Genomic DNA, 12,603 nt, shown 5'->3' with positions numbered 1-12,603 from the left:
ACAAAAGGAGACGGGTTATACAGACAGGTGGGATTGTTCCCTTTTATTGATGCTAATCTCAGGCAGCAGGTGATGAGTAAGCGATGGGATCCACGTGCTGCAGTGCATTCTCACTCCAATACATCTGTGAGGCAGGGATAGACAAAGAATTCCTTTATGCTAGCTTTACAAACATCACAATGCAGTAGTTTTCCAGGGCTCTCTGAGTACATGAGTCACATCCCCTAGGTTTTTATGACTCACCACTCCTGAATGAGAAGTGATGAGTTATGAGTAGCTGCCTGTGTGATTATTTTTTTTTTTTTTTTTTTTTCGTTTGTTTACTTTTCCCCTCCACGGTTAGACACACTTAATCCCTGAAGGGTCAGGATTTTCTACAAAAGCCTGAATTTAATTTACAAACTACATGAGGATTTACTCATACTTTGAAATTTTCTTTCATAAATTAAGATAACCTTGTTGCATTAGCAAACTTATACCAAAATCAATTTGAAATCAATCCTCAGTATCTTTCAGGGCAGGAACAGTGCATCCTATGTCCTAAAATAACCAGAGGCAGATGAAACGGTATAAATCAAGCACAATAAGCACCTGGGGACAGCCGTCTCTGGGTGCCCTGGATTCTTGTCCTAGATTTACTCATATGCAAGGAGGACTGCATTCAAATAAACAATCCTTATAGCTTATTTTTGAGGTCAAAGCAGTGTAACCCAACTTTGTGGTGACTTGAATACCTCTTTTTACAAGCACTTTTGGACTGTGTAAACTAAACTGGTAAAATTATTACTGTCAGGTTATAAATTTGAAATAGCTTTTTATGACAGACTTGATTCCAAAGATGTTTTTTTTAAAGGTTTCTGACATTAAAATCTAGCTAAGACTGGATCTGACCAAACCCTGTTTTTTTTTCTTTTACTATCTGGTTCATTGCATAACCCACAATTTAGATTTCACTGCTTTGCTCAAAACAGTTCACCACATCATGTCTCTGCAGGTAGTTCTCAGTTGACCTCAAAGAATGTTAAACACAGTCTCTAATCTGGGCCCATTGTTTGTCTGGAGTATACCAACAAACAATCATATTAAAACAGTTAAAACTATTATTATTATTTGTGTGTCACCTTGTTCCTTGTGCAAATCCTGACTGACTTCATCTGCAGGGGAAAAAGGAAAACAAGGCACATTAAAACTGGCAGTTTAATTCTCTAAGGAATTTGTTGTTTTTTTTCCATTTATTCTTACCCAAACTGCCCACTGTCTCTGTTACAGTTTCATGGTGCTCTAGAAAGGCAGGCACATTTTGTCAGACTGTCACATATCATTCATCTTCATAAAACTTGTTTAAATAAATAAAAGTTAACAGCTTACCTCGCCTTTGTCTCCCTGTCAAAAACAAGATAAAAATCAAGAATGTCTGCAGAGCGGTTAAAATAAAAAGTTTAATATGTCATTTCATGCACTCACCATCAGTGTCCTCAGTGGACTCAGACTCTGATTCTGCATGTTAATAAGAGAAATAATTGCAGCCATTCAAACATTACAGTTCATGTCACAGTGACTTTTTTTTTTTAAACTGTGCTTTACTGCCACCTAAAGGCTCATACATGAACTATAAAACCCATCTCACCCTCATGTGCTGCAGCATTAGAGTTCCCCACTCCCTCTGCGGGAGAGCAAATTCACAATTATGCAATGCTGAATGCAGTTCAAGGAAAAACGTACGTTCATCTTAAGACCTAACAGGATTTTTTTTACACACCTGTGCTTTCATCCTCAGTTTCAACGTGCTCCTCCTCTGTTGAAAGCGTTTGAACAGGCGAATCAGCTGCTATTACAGTCATAAACCTTTGTAGGGTGAACTAGAACTTACCGGATTCATCCTGAGCAGCTTCTGTGAGGGAAAGAGATGGAAAGAGTTGCATTACCCAGTGATCAGTTTCACTTTTGAATTAAGTCACTGTTCTGTGTTTACCCTCACCGAGGTAGCGGGTATCTTCTTCATTTTGTTCCTCTGTTACTTGATAAGTAGAAATAGACACTGATTACAATTAAAATTGTTTTACATCTTCATGAAACAGATAGCTCAAGTCATTTCCTGTTATTATCTGTTCTAAAAACCTACCATTGACCTGGGCTGCCTTGGCCTTTTGAGCAGCTTCAAACTCCATCAGATCTGAGGATACGGAGATTAAATATAATAATAAAATAAAGAACAGGAGCAAAGAAAAAACTGACATACTGGTATTGAAATAAAATACAGTTACATACAAATATACATGTAGATAATAAGTTGATAAAAATTAGACAGGCTTTAACTAAACAAGACCTTAGTGTACTCTAGACATTTGTTTAGTGACATGCAGAGTTTTGGTGTTGGTAAAACAGGTGATATTTTAATGTAAATGTTAGTTGGTAAATTGATCTGGTGTACTTTACCTATTTTCTGTAGCTCGGTCAGGCCATCTGCTTAAAGAGAAATTTTCAATCATGCCACTTATCATCCTTAATGTCGACATCATCGTCATTAATAAGAATAATTACTCACCGTGCTGTGCACTTTTTTCCTCTTTCTCTGGAGATTCCAGAGAAGCTGAGAGTGCTACAAGTCAACAAAAACACTATCAGGTTTTAGATGAAAACATGACAGGATGTATTTGGCCAAAACAAGTATGAGCTGGTTTTCTTTACCTAAAAATAAACAAAATTAAAAAAATTTTAAATTAGCCCTCATTAATAGATACAAATAAAGTTGTCACGCTTCAAAATTCACAACTCTTCTACTTACCAGTGTGGACAGCTGCCACAGCAAAGAAAATAAATAATGGCATTAGATATCTCATCTTGGCTGCAGGGTTGGTTTTCAGAAGATCTGGGGTGCTTTGAACATCTGGGGTGTTTTTGTGGCCTTATATAAATCTCAAATCAGATCACATGTTTTTCATGGACTGGCAGCTCTGGTACCATTGTCCCTCCCTACCTGAGAGGACAGCTTGGAGATGCAACACCACACAGACATCCTTATTCAGTTTGTCAAAGCCACCCATTGTTGGCTCTTGGGTCACATGAGCGTTTATTTGGGATATCTGATGAAAAGAGGGGGGAAGAAGGGACTCCATGTATCAGAGCTGAAAACAATGTTTTCTTTTAGGGATGGAAACGGTGACTTCACAAAGCAGATTTGGCAAATGAATGATGGGTCACAATGTTGCTCAGACAATTCCTCAATTAATAACACAGATCAAAGAGATTGTGATATCATTGCTGAAATGCAAATGATGATGATGGTTATTATTATTATTATTATTATTATTACTTATATTGATATAAGACTTTAGCATCTCGTCTCATTTCAGCAAATGTTTTCAGTGAGTCTGGACTGCAGGCAGATCAGTTTAGATTTTTCTTATAAGATCATACTGTTATAATACATGTGAAGGTGGTGGTTTGGCTTACTGAAAACAACAATCTCCTGTCCTGGATAAACGTTTGGATGGGATGATTTGCTGCCTTCACATGTGCACTGAGGATGACTTTGAACTGTGCTGATAAGCTGGATCATCTTTATTTAGAACACAGCATCTATTATGTTTTGATCTTTCTATTTCTTTTCTTTGCAAAGTTGTATTTATAGATGAAGTCACAGTGTTTACAGTTTTCAGAAACGCCATCTTGGTGTTGAGCAGCACTTGTTAATGACCAGGTTATCATGCTAATTTACAGAGTTTCCAGCTTTATTAATTGTGTAGTGCCTTTTATTTGGATTCTGTCATTAATCTTACAATATTACAGACATTACAAGTGTGTGTAACATCACACGCTTTCAATGGTCTGGAAGTGTAGCGAGTCCTGCCTTCATCTTGAGTTATGAGACCTCTGGGATGCTTTTTAATAACAGCACATTAACAACTTTTACAATGATAGAAGTTATCAAAGTTAACATTTTACATTATTTGTGTTTTAATGGTAAATATTGTCATATTTTTCACTTTGTTCCGTTGGCATGTCCTGATTTATGTCATTAACAGGAGGCAAAAGAAAACATGGGACATTCATTCTTTAATGATTTTTTTATTTGTATCATTTTTTTCCACTCATTCATGCTGAATCTGCTCACTGTCTGATAAAGCTCATGAAAGGCTCATGAAAATGTCGATTAATGGTTAATTTTTTAGAAAAATCACAAAATGAGCATCTTACTTTACTTCTATCTCCTTGTCAAAAAATAGTCTGAAGAGCAGAAATTGAAATGATGGCTTTAAACTGTGGAAATGAAAACACACTCACTTCATCTGTCCTCAGATTCAGCGTATAATAAGCAAAATTGTAAAAGAAAGAAAGAAAGAAAGAAAGAAAGAAAGAAAGAAAGAAAGAAAAAGACTGTTTTACTGTCACCTAGTCTCATGCGTGAACTGTAAAACCCCTCTCACCCTCCAGCAGCAGAGTTCCCGACTCCCTCTGCTGGAAAACATTTTCAGTTATGCAACGCTGAGTGCAGTTCAAGGAAAAAGAAGTCACATGTTTACGTCTTACAGGATGTTTTTCACACTACTTCCTTTAATCTTGATTTCTAACACTGCTGAAAGCATTTGAACAAGTGAATCGGGAGTTATTAGAGTCATAAATCATTGTATGGTGAGCACCCTGATTCTTTTACAGTGCCGTCACTATACATAAAGAATGTGGTTTGGCCTTGACTTCCTGAAACAAGGAACATCTTTCCTGTTAAAGAGACTTGAATGGCAACATAAGCTACTCCAGGAGCTTCATATGTTAAGTCTTCATCTTGACTTCTGATATGATATACCATGTGCACCAAGACTGACTCTGACATGTGTTGATGAAATGCCTCAGCATGCAAGGGCGTTCTTCACCTCACCTCTGTTTATGTTGAATAAGCTCAGGTCCATCAGAGGCAGCAGTTTCTGGACTTGCTTCGGTTTTCTTTGCTAACTTGTATTTGTGGTGCAGCCACAAACACTGACAACTGTTTTCTGAAATTCTGCTTTAGTGTTGAGAAGTTCAGCAGAGGGTCAGATGATGCTAATCCAGTTTTAGTTTCATCCCTTTTGCGGTGCCTTTTCTCTGGATTCTGTTATTCATCTTATAACACAATGTTTAACTTTTTGTTCTCACAGTTTGTCACAGAGTTGTGAATCCGGCCTTCATCTTGACTTCTGAAAGACTGAACCTCTCTAGAGTGCATACATTTTTTAAACACAGCTTTTTGCTGTCTGTGCATCAACATATTTTACAATAACTCTCAAATTTAATGTTTGATAAGTGGTTTTGTCATTTTTCAGTTAAATAAAGGGTTTCAATGAGTGCAGTCATTTGTATTTATTCATATTTTTTTCAAACATACGATTTTAGCCTCTCTCCTCACTTGTTTACCATTAAATTACATGTAAAATTTTAATCTTCTCACTCACCAAAATTAGACAATTATTAGCAAAGTCTCATCTTTATTTTGACTGTAAACACTATGAAATGTACAGTGTGATCTGGGAGGTTTCCATAGAGTTCAAATTAAATTAATTCTGAAATCAATGTGTTCAGCTGAAACCTGGTTAAAGTGCAAAATTTATATTCCACTCACTCTTTTTTTTTTTTTTTTACAAAAATTTAGAAAAACATAGCACAACTCTAAAAGTTCTTTCACAATTAAACTACTTTTTTTTTTGTCTCAGAGTAGCAAAGAAGAGTCTAAAAGTACAGCACAAAAAAACCTGACTTAATGCACAAAGGTGCACAATACTTTACCAAAATACATTGTAAACATGAACAGGTTGGTCCTGGTGGTCTAATGGCGGTTGTCAATTTTTTTTTTAAATAAAATATTAAACTGGAAGACCCAAAAGAAAAACAATTTCTAAATGGTTTCATATACAAGTAAGTCAACCCTGATAACTTAAAGGCACAATCACATTTTTAACAGCTAAATTTATACACAGTTGTCTGGTGCTTAGTGGGATTACCCTGTTCAGTTACATATAATTGAAATTAGTGGATAGCTGGTCAAAAATCACTAACGTTTACAGTGGTCTGTTGAGGAGGTAGCAAGACTGGGAAGTTACTGGAGGACATGTAAACCAATCAGCAAAGAGACATCTTAATGTTCTTAAATGCCACACAAAACTTTGACTAAAGTGTAAAGACAGGCTGACCTGATGAACTATGCTCATCAGGTCAAGCACACAGCACAATTAGGAACTTACGCACTAACATAAGAAAGAGGAATACTTGTATCCACCTTTCAGTGCAGCTTGGGTCAGAAAAGTACAGTTTCTTCTAATTTTGTTGTTTTGTTTGCTGCTGCTGGTAGTGATTCTTTCAGGTTCACTGTGGTTACTGGTCTTCTTTGTTTTCCCTTGGCAATTACAAAAGATCTCAAAATTAGCTGCTGTGCTCTGTAAAACTACCACCTTCTAAAAAAAAACTACTTTGGCCAGTACAGCGACTGATCATCTAACTGACAGAAAGGATGAGCTTGATTGATTGAGTTTACTCGCTCTTGATTTGACTTCTCTATAGTTGTCATTTTTCAGAGTTCCCCTCTCAGTCGGGTGTGTAGGTCTTCCTGGTCGATCTTCCTGATCTGTTCATGCCAGCGGTGGTGTGCCAGCAAGGCCACATTCCTGGCAGCAATGGCGCTCATCTCCATGGCACTAGCTGCCCACTCCACAGTGTTGAGGTAATACAGCCGGTTGTGGAGGATGAAAGGAGGGGTTTTGCGGTGTGGAGGACGGTAAGCAGGGTAAGCGAGCCATGGAGTCTCGAACAGTGTATCATAGGAGAGGAACATGTTTTGCAGTTGTTCCTGGGTCAGAGAATTAGAGGAGAACACCTTCCAGACTTTGGTCTGACTGGCAGGGGGTCGTTTGTAACCATCAGGGATGTGTACAGGGTCGAGGGAGCTCAGGCTGTTGATGACACAACCCTTCGAGTCTGTGGTGAGGATGTCAGACACTGTAAACTCTGAGGCTGGCTCGGTGGTTCCCAGGTAGGACATGTTCAGCATGCCATGGACCAAAGTGGCCACAGTCTGGTGGTAACGACCTGGGTAGTGAGATGGGATTGGAGGGTTGAAGCCCGAAAATGTGATGTCAGATTTCCCCTGATGAAGTGGTGTTGCAATGACCACGATGTCATACAAAGAATGTGCAGCGCCCGATTCTCCCACATAGTTAATCTCATAGAAACTAGCTGTATTTCCTGAAAATAGAAAACGAGGGGAAAGTGGGATGAATACATGGAATTTGGCAGAGAAAATAAAACGGTTGTGTACTAATCAAAGCAACATGAGCGGTACCTCTCTTTGATGGTCGAACCTTGAGTGAAATGGAAGTCACTTTGGCATTAATGAGCTCACTTTTACTGTGGTAAAGCAGTCCTGTGCACACCCGCTTATTGCCACCATCCACTGCCCACAGGCCCGAATCTGCTCCTGCTAGTGACACCGCCCCTACACAACAAGACTGCACATTAACCCTTCCTTACCATCACAAAACAAACCACACTAAATTATCTATATTTCATGTTGTAAAACGTACCCACAAAGCCATTGATGCGGACACTTTGGCCGTAGTTGACACGAGTAATGGGTGCAACAATGTCATTGATGAAGAGCTGTGAAAATCCTTCTCCAATCATGGTTTCCTCCAGAGTCTGATTCATCAAGGTTAGAAAGCTATCACCACCCATAGCATGCAAGAGCCTCTCCACACTGGAGAATGAGTAACCAAACTGCTGATACTGGTAGATTCTGTCAATGATAGAATTAATAGTGCTGTAAGCACAACAAACAGAATAAAAAGCAGTAATTCTAGGTTGAAATGACAAAATATTAAGCCTCTTCACCTCATAAATTTGTCCAAAACACTCTCCACCCACATCTGCATCCTAAGAAAATTGAAGCCATACCGCCAAAGAAGGCGCAAGAAGTTAATTATAAACCAATTACTCTCTTCAAACACAAGCTCCTTTCCGTCAAAGATTGCCATTTTAGTGCCGACATCCATTCTTGGAGGAATACCTGGTAAAACAAACAAAATACAGAAAAAAAGACAAGTTGATTTAAATTTTTAAATGATTCAGTAAACCATTCACATATTTAAGACTAAACAATTTAATTGACATTACCTAATCTTTCAATGAAGTGTTTCATGTGCAGGTTCAGAGGATGGATCACTGAGCCTCCTGTCTCATACTCATAATCTCCAATCTTCACTGTCGCTAGTCGCCCACCAGCAATGTTGGATTCAAACACGTCGATCTTGACACCAGCTCCAAACTTTTGCCTCAGGTAAAACGCTGCCGCTGTTCCACCGATGCCTGCTCCAACCACAGCTGTAAAAGGAGCACAATGGGGGAAAAAAACAATGTAAAACCTCCATGTATGCTTGCTGTAGAACTACAGCTCCTGCTCCTTTCCTACCAGCAGTGGCTGAGATGAACACTACTGAGAACACAGGTTACTCCAACATGACAATGCTCACCCCCAAAGACAAGGCTTTATAAGAGGCTACTTCCAGAATCTGAGAGTGGAGATGATGGAATGGCCTGCCTGCAGTCCTGACCTCAACGCCAATGAACATTTGTGGGATCAGCTGCTCATGTCAGAGTGACCAACGCAACCTCACTGGTTGAATTGCAGCAAATGCTGGTTAAACAATGGGATGTGATCCCACTGAAGTGTGTGAAAAAGATGGTGACCAGGATGAGGAGGAGATGCCAGGCTCTTCTAGTGCACAATAGACATAATAAGAAGCAGTAATTCTAAGTTAAAATGACTTAATATTAAGCCTCATCTACACACTACTGAGGGCTTTTTTTTAAATGAATAAACTGTTAAATTGCCTAAATGTCTTGTTTCTTTAGACTTAAATCACAGATAAACACCAAGTAAGAATAAATAGCAGAATCTGTTGTGTGTTTTTCTAGAGCAAAGCCCACATCCTTATCTCTACTGCTCATCCCACAAATACATTTTTATTACAAATGTAACACACTTTAAAATGGAAATGAGCTGACTTTCCAATACTATAAGTTATTGCAACCAAACAAAGATTTCCTTAATTTTTGTGATAGTTATATGAAACAAAGGCATCCACTTTCAACAGGGGTTTAAGTCCACATTAGTAGTGAGGATGGCTGGATGGATTTGGTGAATGTTTTAGCTAATTTCAACCTGCACATCTGTATGGTGGTGACTCAAACAAACAAAAGAACAATAACCAAGACATTTTATAAATGGGATTTAGACTGTTTTGCTGGGGATAATAATGCTCTTTTACCGACCAAATAAGCTATTTTTTATAGCTATAAGTACATGGCAGCAAATAGAAGCAGTAATTAGAGAAAGAATTATTCTTAAAATTTGGTTGTTGGTTGCTTACCTATCTTTTTGGGCTGTTCTTGCAGCTCTGGAGCCGAGGCCAAACCTCTCCTCCCAGTGTGCCAAAGCCCCAGGAGCAGCAGGGCTCGCAGTGACAGCGTGCGTAGACTCATTGCGGGCACCTACAGCTCCAATCTCAAAGGTATCTGGGCATTAGAAATAAAGTGAGGCATTACAAACTTCAAGCCAGTAATCTTTATCAGTCTTGGTCAAAGGTTGAAAGAATAAGAAAATGAATAGCAACATAGTTTGCACAACCCCGGGAAGCATTGTAATGTCTGCGTAACTACTGTAGACTTTAAACAGTCCATCTGTACTCACTGTTTTTAAAGTCGCTACAGGAGTTCTGCTTTAAATCCAGAAGTTGTTTTCACTGAGTTACGCTTCAAGACAAATGTATATCTTCCTCCTGACAACTTAGACAAAAAACAACGAAGGCTTACGGAAATACTAGAATGACTAAGTAACTAACTAAACAAATTTTAACAACCGAGTCACGTCGGTGCGCCGTTGGTTTCCGAACGTTGCGACACATTTCCGGTCACGCTGCCGTTTTCAGTTAAAAAAAACAGCCTCGGAAAAAACGGCACAAACGTTTTTAATACTGGACATTATGTGTACGGCATGTCTTAAAGGGTGACAAGTAGCTATAAATGCCGAATGCGGTTTTTAAAATAAATATATATATACAAATAAAGATATATTCTTGTGGGATTATCTTATAACGTATATTGAATTGACTTAACCTGGCAATTTCACTGGTCTAAGGATAGCAGATAAAATTTATAGCTCTTTAATTATTGCTGTTAAAGTGAGTTAGTGAGACTGGCGGAAGTTGTTATTCCCTGCTGAAGACGCGGAAGAAAATCGGAAGTGACGTAACTCCCTCTCATCTTGAAACATGCTTGAATGGAGGTGACCTTAGTTGTTATAAAATTTAAAAGAAACTAGACGACTGTTTACACGTGAGTACCGCTGGTACATCTCTAAAGTCCGGTTAGGTTTAGATAAAAACCCCGTCTTTACTCTGTAGTTTTTTAAAGGGCGAGCAGCGATGGCAGAGGCACACCAGACACGCGTGCAGAATGTAGTTGAAGAAATGGTCCAAAGTCTGGAGAGGGAGCAAATCCGTAAGATGCAGGTTAGTGTCGTGTCTGCGGGAAAGTGAAAATACAGCTCACGTACTGTGCCTCATTTGCCAGTATGATTTTTTTAAATTTATTTATTTAATCTGTACATCAATACAAGCTCACATATATCTGGTGTGTGTGATCCTGCTACAGGGTCGCATGTTCAGGTGCAGCGCAGAGTGCTGTGACCTCTCCACAAACTCCATGTCTCAGGTGCATCAGTGCATCGAGAGGTGCCACGCTCCTCTAGCACAGGCTCAAGCACTGGTCACCTCAGAGCTGGAAAAGTTTCAGGTGAGCTTTCCCACTATCATCACAGAGGAAACAGAAGTCTACACTCCCCATAAACACAGTTACATACATTTCTGTGATATTCCAATCAATTGGATTCCCATTTTATTGAAATTACACCTAGTTCTTGAGGACTCTTAAGAGAGTTCACATTTTTTGCAGTTTTGATCAAAACTCATTGTGTGCCAGTGAGATCCATGTGGTGTGAACTACCTCAGCTCTTTCTGCACTCTTTTTAATGGTCACTTTTGACCTGCAGATTTAGGTTGTCTTGATGCACAATTAATTTAAGATCCATCCATAACCTAATGCTATTGTGTGATACACAAGAATTTAAACTTAGACTACTCTCCAAAAGTTGGGGATAGTCTGTTTTATTTATCTCAGAATGTTCCTAAAACTTAATTTGACCGTTTCTAACCTTTTGAATCCACAAGTACAACTGTTCAATGTTTAAGTACATATCCCACAACGTGTTGATCTTTAAAAAGTTGATTAACCACAAAACAACCCCAAAAGAAGTGTCTGAACCATGAATAGACCACTAAATATCTTGGTTCAGTGACAGCTTTTTTTTACTCCTTTTCACGCTCGAATTTTGACATCATAAAACCAAGACAACACCTACCACATTATCTGTTTTATATTTTATACAGTATAGTTTACATTGTTTTGTATGATACTGTATATTACATTCTTTCAAACACTAATGCTTTTTATATTTTTCATTTTCGAAGCATGTTTTATCATTGTAGGGAGAGAGAAATTGTGATTGTGTGTCTGGTACATGTGGCAGTATTGACATAAGGTTTTCTTGAACTCTTGGTATGTTCTTGAGACATTTATGTTTATATTGTGGCATACAAACCACTTTGGTTTGCTTTTGTGAATAATGTTATAAAACATTCATGTCAGTGTCTCATTAAATTTATGTTTTCTGTAAACTCCACCTAAAAGTTGAATATGCCTAACTTTTTAAGAGTAGTTAGTATCTTAAATCTGTTGAGAATGAGGTGATTGACAGCTGGTAAGATTTTTTTTTTTTTAAGCGTTAAGACTTTTAAACTCTACTTCTTTGCTTTCCTCAGGATCGTCTGACCAGATGCACAATGCATTGCAATGATAAGGCAAAGGATCTCTTTGACTCCGGTGCAAAGGAGCCAGCTGTTCGATCATTAATGGACCACTGTGTGGGAAGTTGTGTGGATGACCACGTTAATCTCATTCCCAGCATGACCCGAAGACTCAAGGAGAATTTGGACTCTATACCGCAGTGAGGAGTAGGACAAGTGAGCTCTGTATTCACATATAGCAGCGCAGGGTTAGATTCCTGAAGGAATTCAGGGCTGGAGCCATAAAATATGTAGAGAGTAATGACTGACTGTTGGTTATGTGAGATTTGTTACTGGAGCTAAATGTTTTTTTAATTGTTAGGTTTTGATTTAATTTATGACGAGGGAAAGAAATTCAGAAACACACCTGTTGACATGTTAGTGTGAATCCGACATTCACTCTTCTGTACTTTGGTGGGTGTTTTATTAAAGTTGTCCATTTATTCAGAGCCGATCTGAGTATGTTATTGTATACTATACACCATCTCACCATTGTACTTTACGCATTTTATAATCAGCTTTTCTTAGCTGTGGGATCTGAAATTCTTTACCATCATCAGCTGTCTCTCATCCCTATACAGTTATTTTCATTGTCAGTTTTTTTTGTGATGTCTCTACCTCCAATGGTCAGATCTGTTTGTGAATTAAAAAAAAAACAGAAGACAAATGAGAAATA

At 38.4% G+C, this 12,603-nt stretch overlaps 3 protein-coding genes across 4 annotated transcripts; 1 reads left to right on the top strand and 2 right to left on the bottom strand.

The window, feature by feature from the left end:
- Positions 1-15: 15 nt before the first annotated feature.
- LOC121629565 (cyclin-dependent kinase 11A-like) lies at positions 16-2,893 on the bottom strand. Its single transcript, XM_041969204.1, has 13 exons — positions 2,786-2,893; positions 2,546-2,599; positions 2,437-2,463; positions 2,123-2,173; positions 1,973-2,017; positions 1,871-1,891; positions 1,760-1,795; positions 1,628-1,663; positions 1,465-1,497; positions 1,369-1,383; positions 1,243-1,281; positions 1,122-1,154; positions 16-124 (listed from the first exon to the last, which is right to left on the bottom strand). The coding sequence occupies exons 1-13, from the start codon at positions 2,838-2,840 to the stop codon at positions 111-113; spliced, it is 459 nt and encodes a 152-aa protein (XP_041825138.1). The 5' UTR covers positions 2,841-2,893; the 3' UTR covers positions 16-110.
- Positions 2,894-5,322: 2,429 nt separating this feature from the next.
- pcyox1 (prenylcysteine oxidase 1) lies at positions 5,323-9,944 on the bottom strand. Its single transcript, XM_041969645.1, has 7 exons — positions 9,716-9,944; positions 9,396-9,540; positions 8,140-8,346; positions 7,858-8,032; positions 7,551-7,762; positions 7,310-7,462; positions 5,323-7,212 (listed from the first exon to the last, which is right to left on the bottom strand). Exons 2-7 carry the CDS (start codon positions 9,505-9,507, stop codon positions 6,542-6,544), a joined length of 1,530 nt encoding a protein of 509 aa, XP_041825579.1. The 5' UTR covers positions 9,508-9,540; positions 9,716-9,944; the 3' UTR covers positions 5,323-6,541.
- Positions 9,945-10,248: 304 nt separating this feature from the next.
- On the top strand, positions 10,249-12,589 carry fam136a (family with sequence similarity 136 member A). Of its 2 annotated transcripts, none has more exons than XM_041969648.1 (4): positions 10,249-10,359; positions 10,438-10,535; positions 10,678-10,818; positions 11,904-12,589. In XM_041969648.1, the coding sequence occupies exons 2-4, from the start codon at positions 10,449-10,451 to the stop codon at positions 12,090-12,092; spliced, it is 417 nt and encodes a 138-aa protein (XP_041825582.1). In that variant the 5' UTR covers positions 10,249-10,359; positions 10,438-10,448; the 3' UTR covers positions 12,093-12,589. The 2 variants fall into 2 exon arrangements, with proteins under 2 accessions (XP_041825582.1, XP_041825581.1); XM_041969647.1 differs by having other exon boundaries at positions 10,250-10,359; positions 10,428-10,535.
- The last annotated feature ends 14 nt before the right edge of the window (positions 12,590-12,603 follow it).

Source organism: Melanotaenia boesemani, chromosome 19 (genome assembly GCF_017639745.1).
Source record: "Melanotaenia boesemani isolate fMelBoe1 chromosome 19, fMelBoe1.pri, whole genome shotgun sequence".
Taxonomy (NCBI): domain Eukaryota; kingdom Metazoa; phylum Chordata; class Actinopteri; order Atheriniformes; family Melanotaeniidae; genus Melanotaenia; species Melanotaenia boesemani.
Note: the sequence above shows the minus strand (reverse complement) of the source record. Positions and strands in the feature narration are given on the sequence as shown.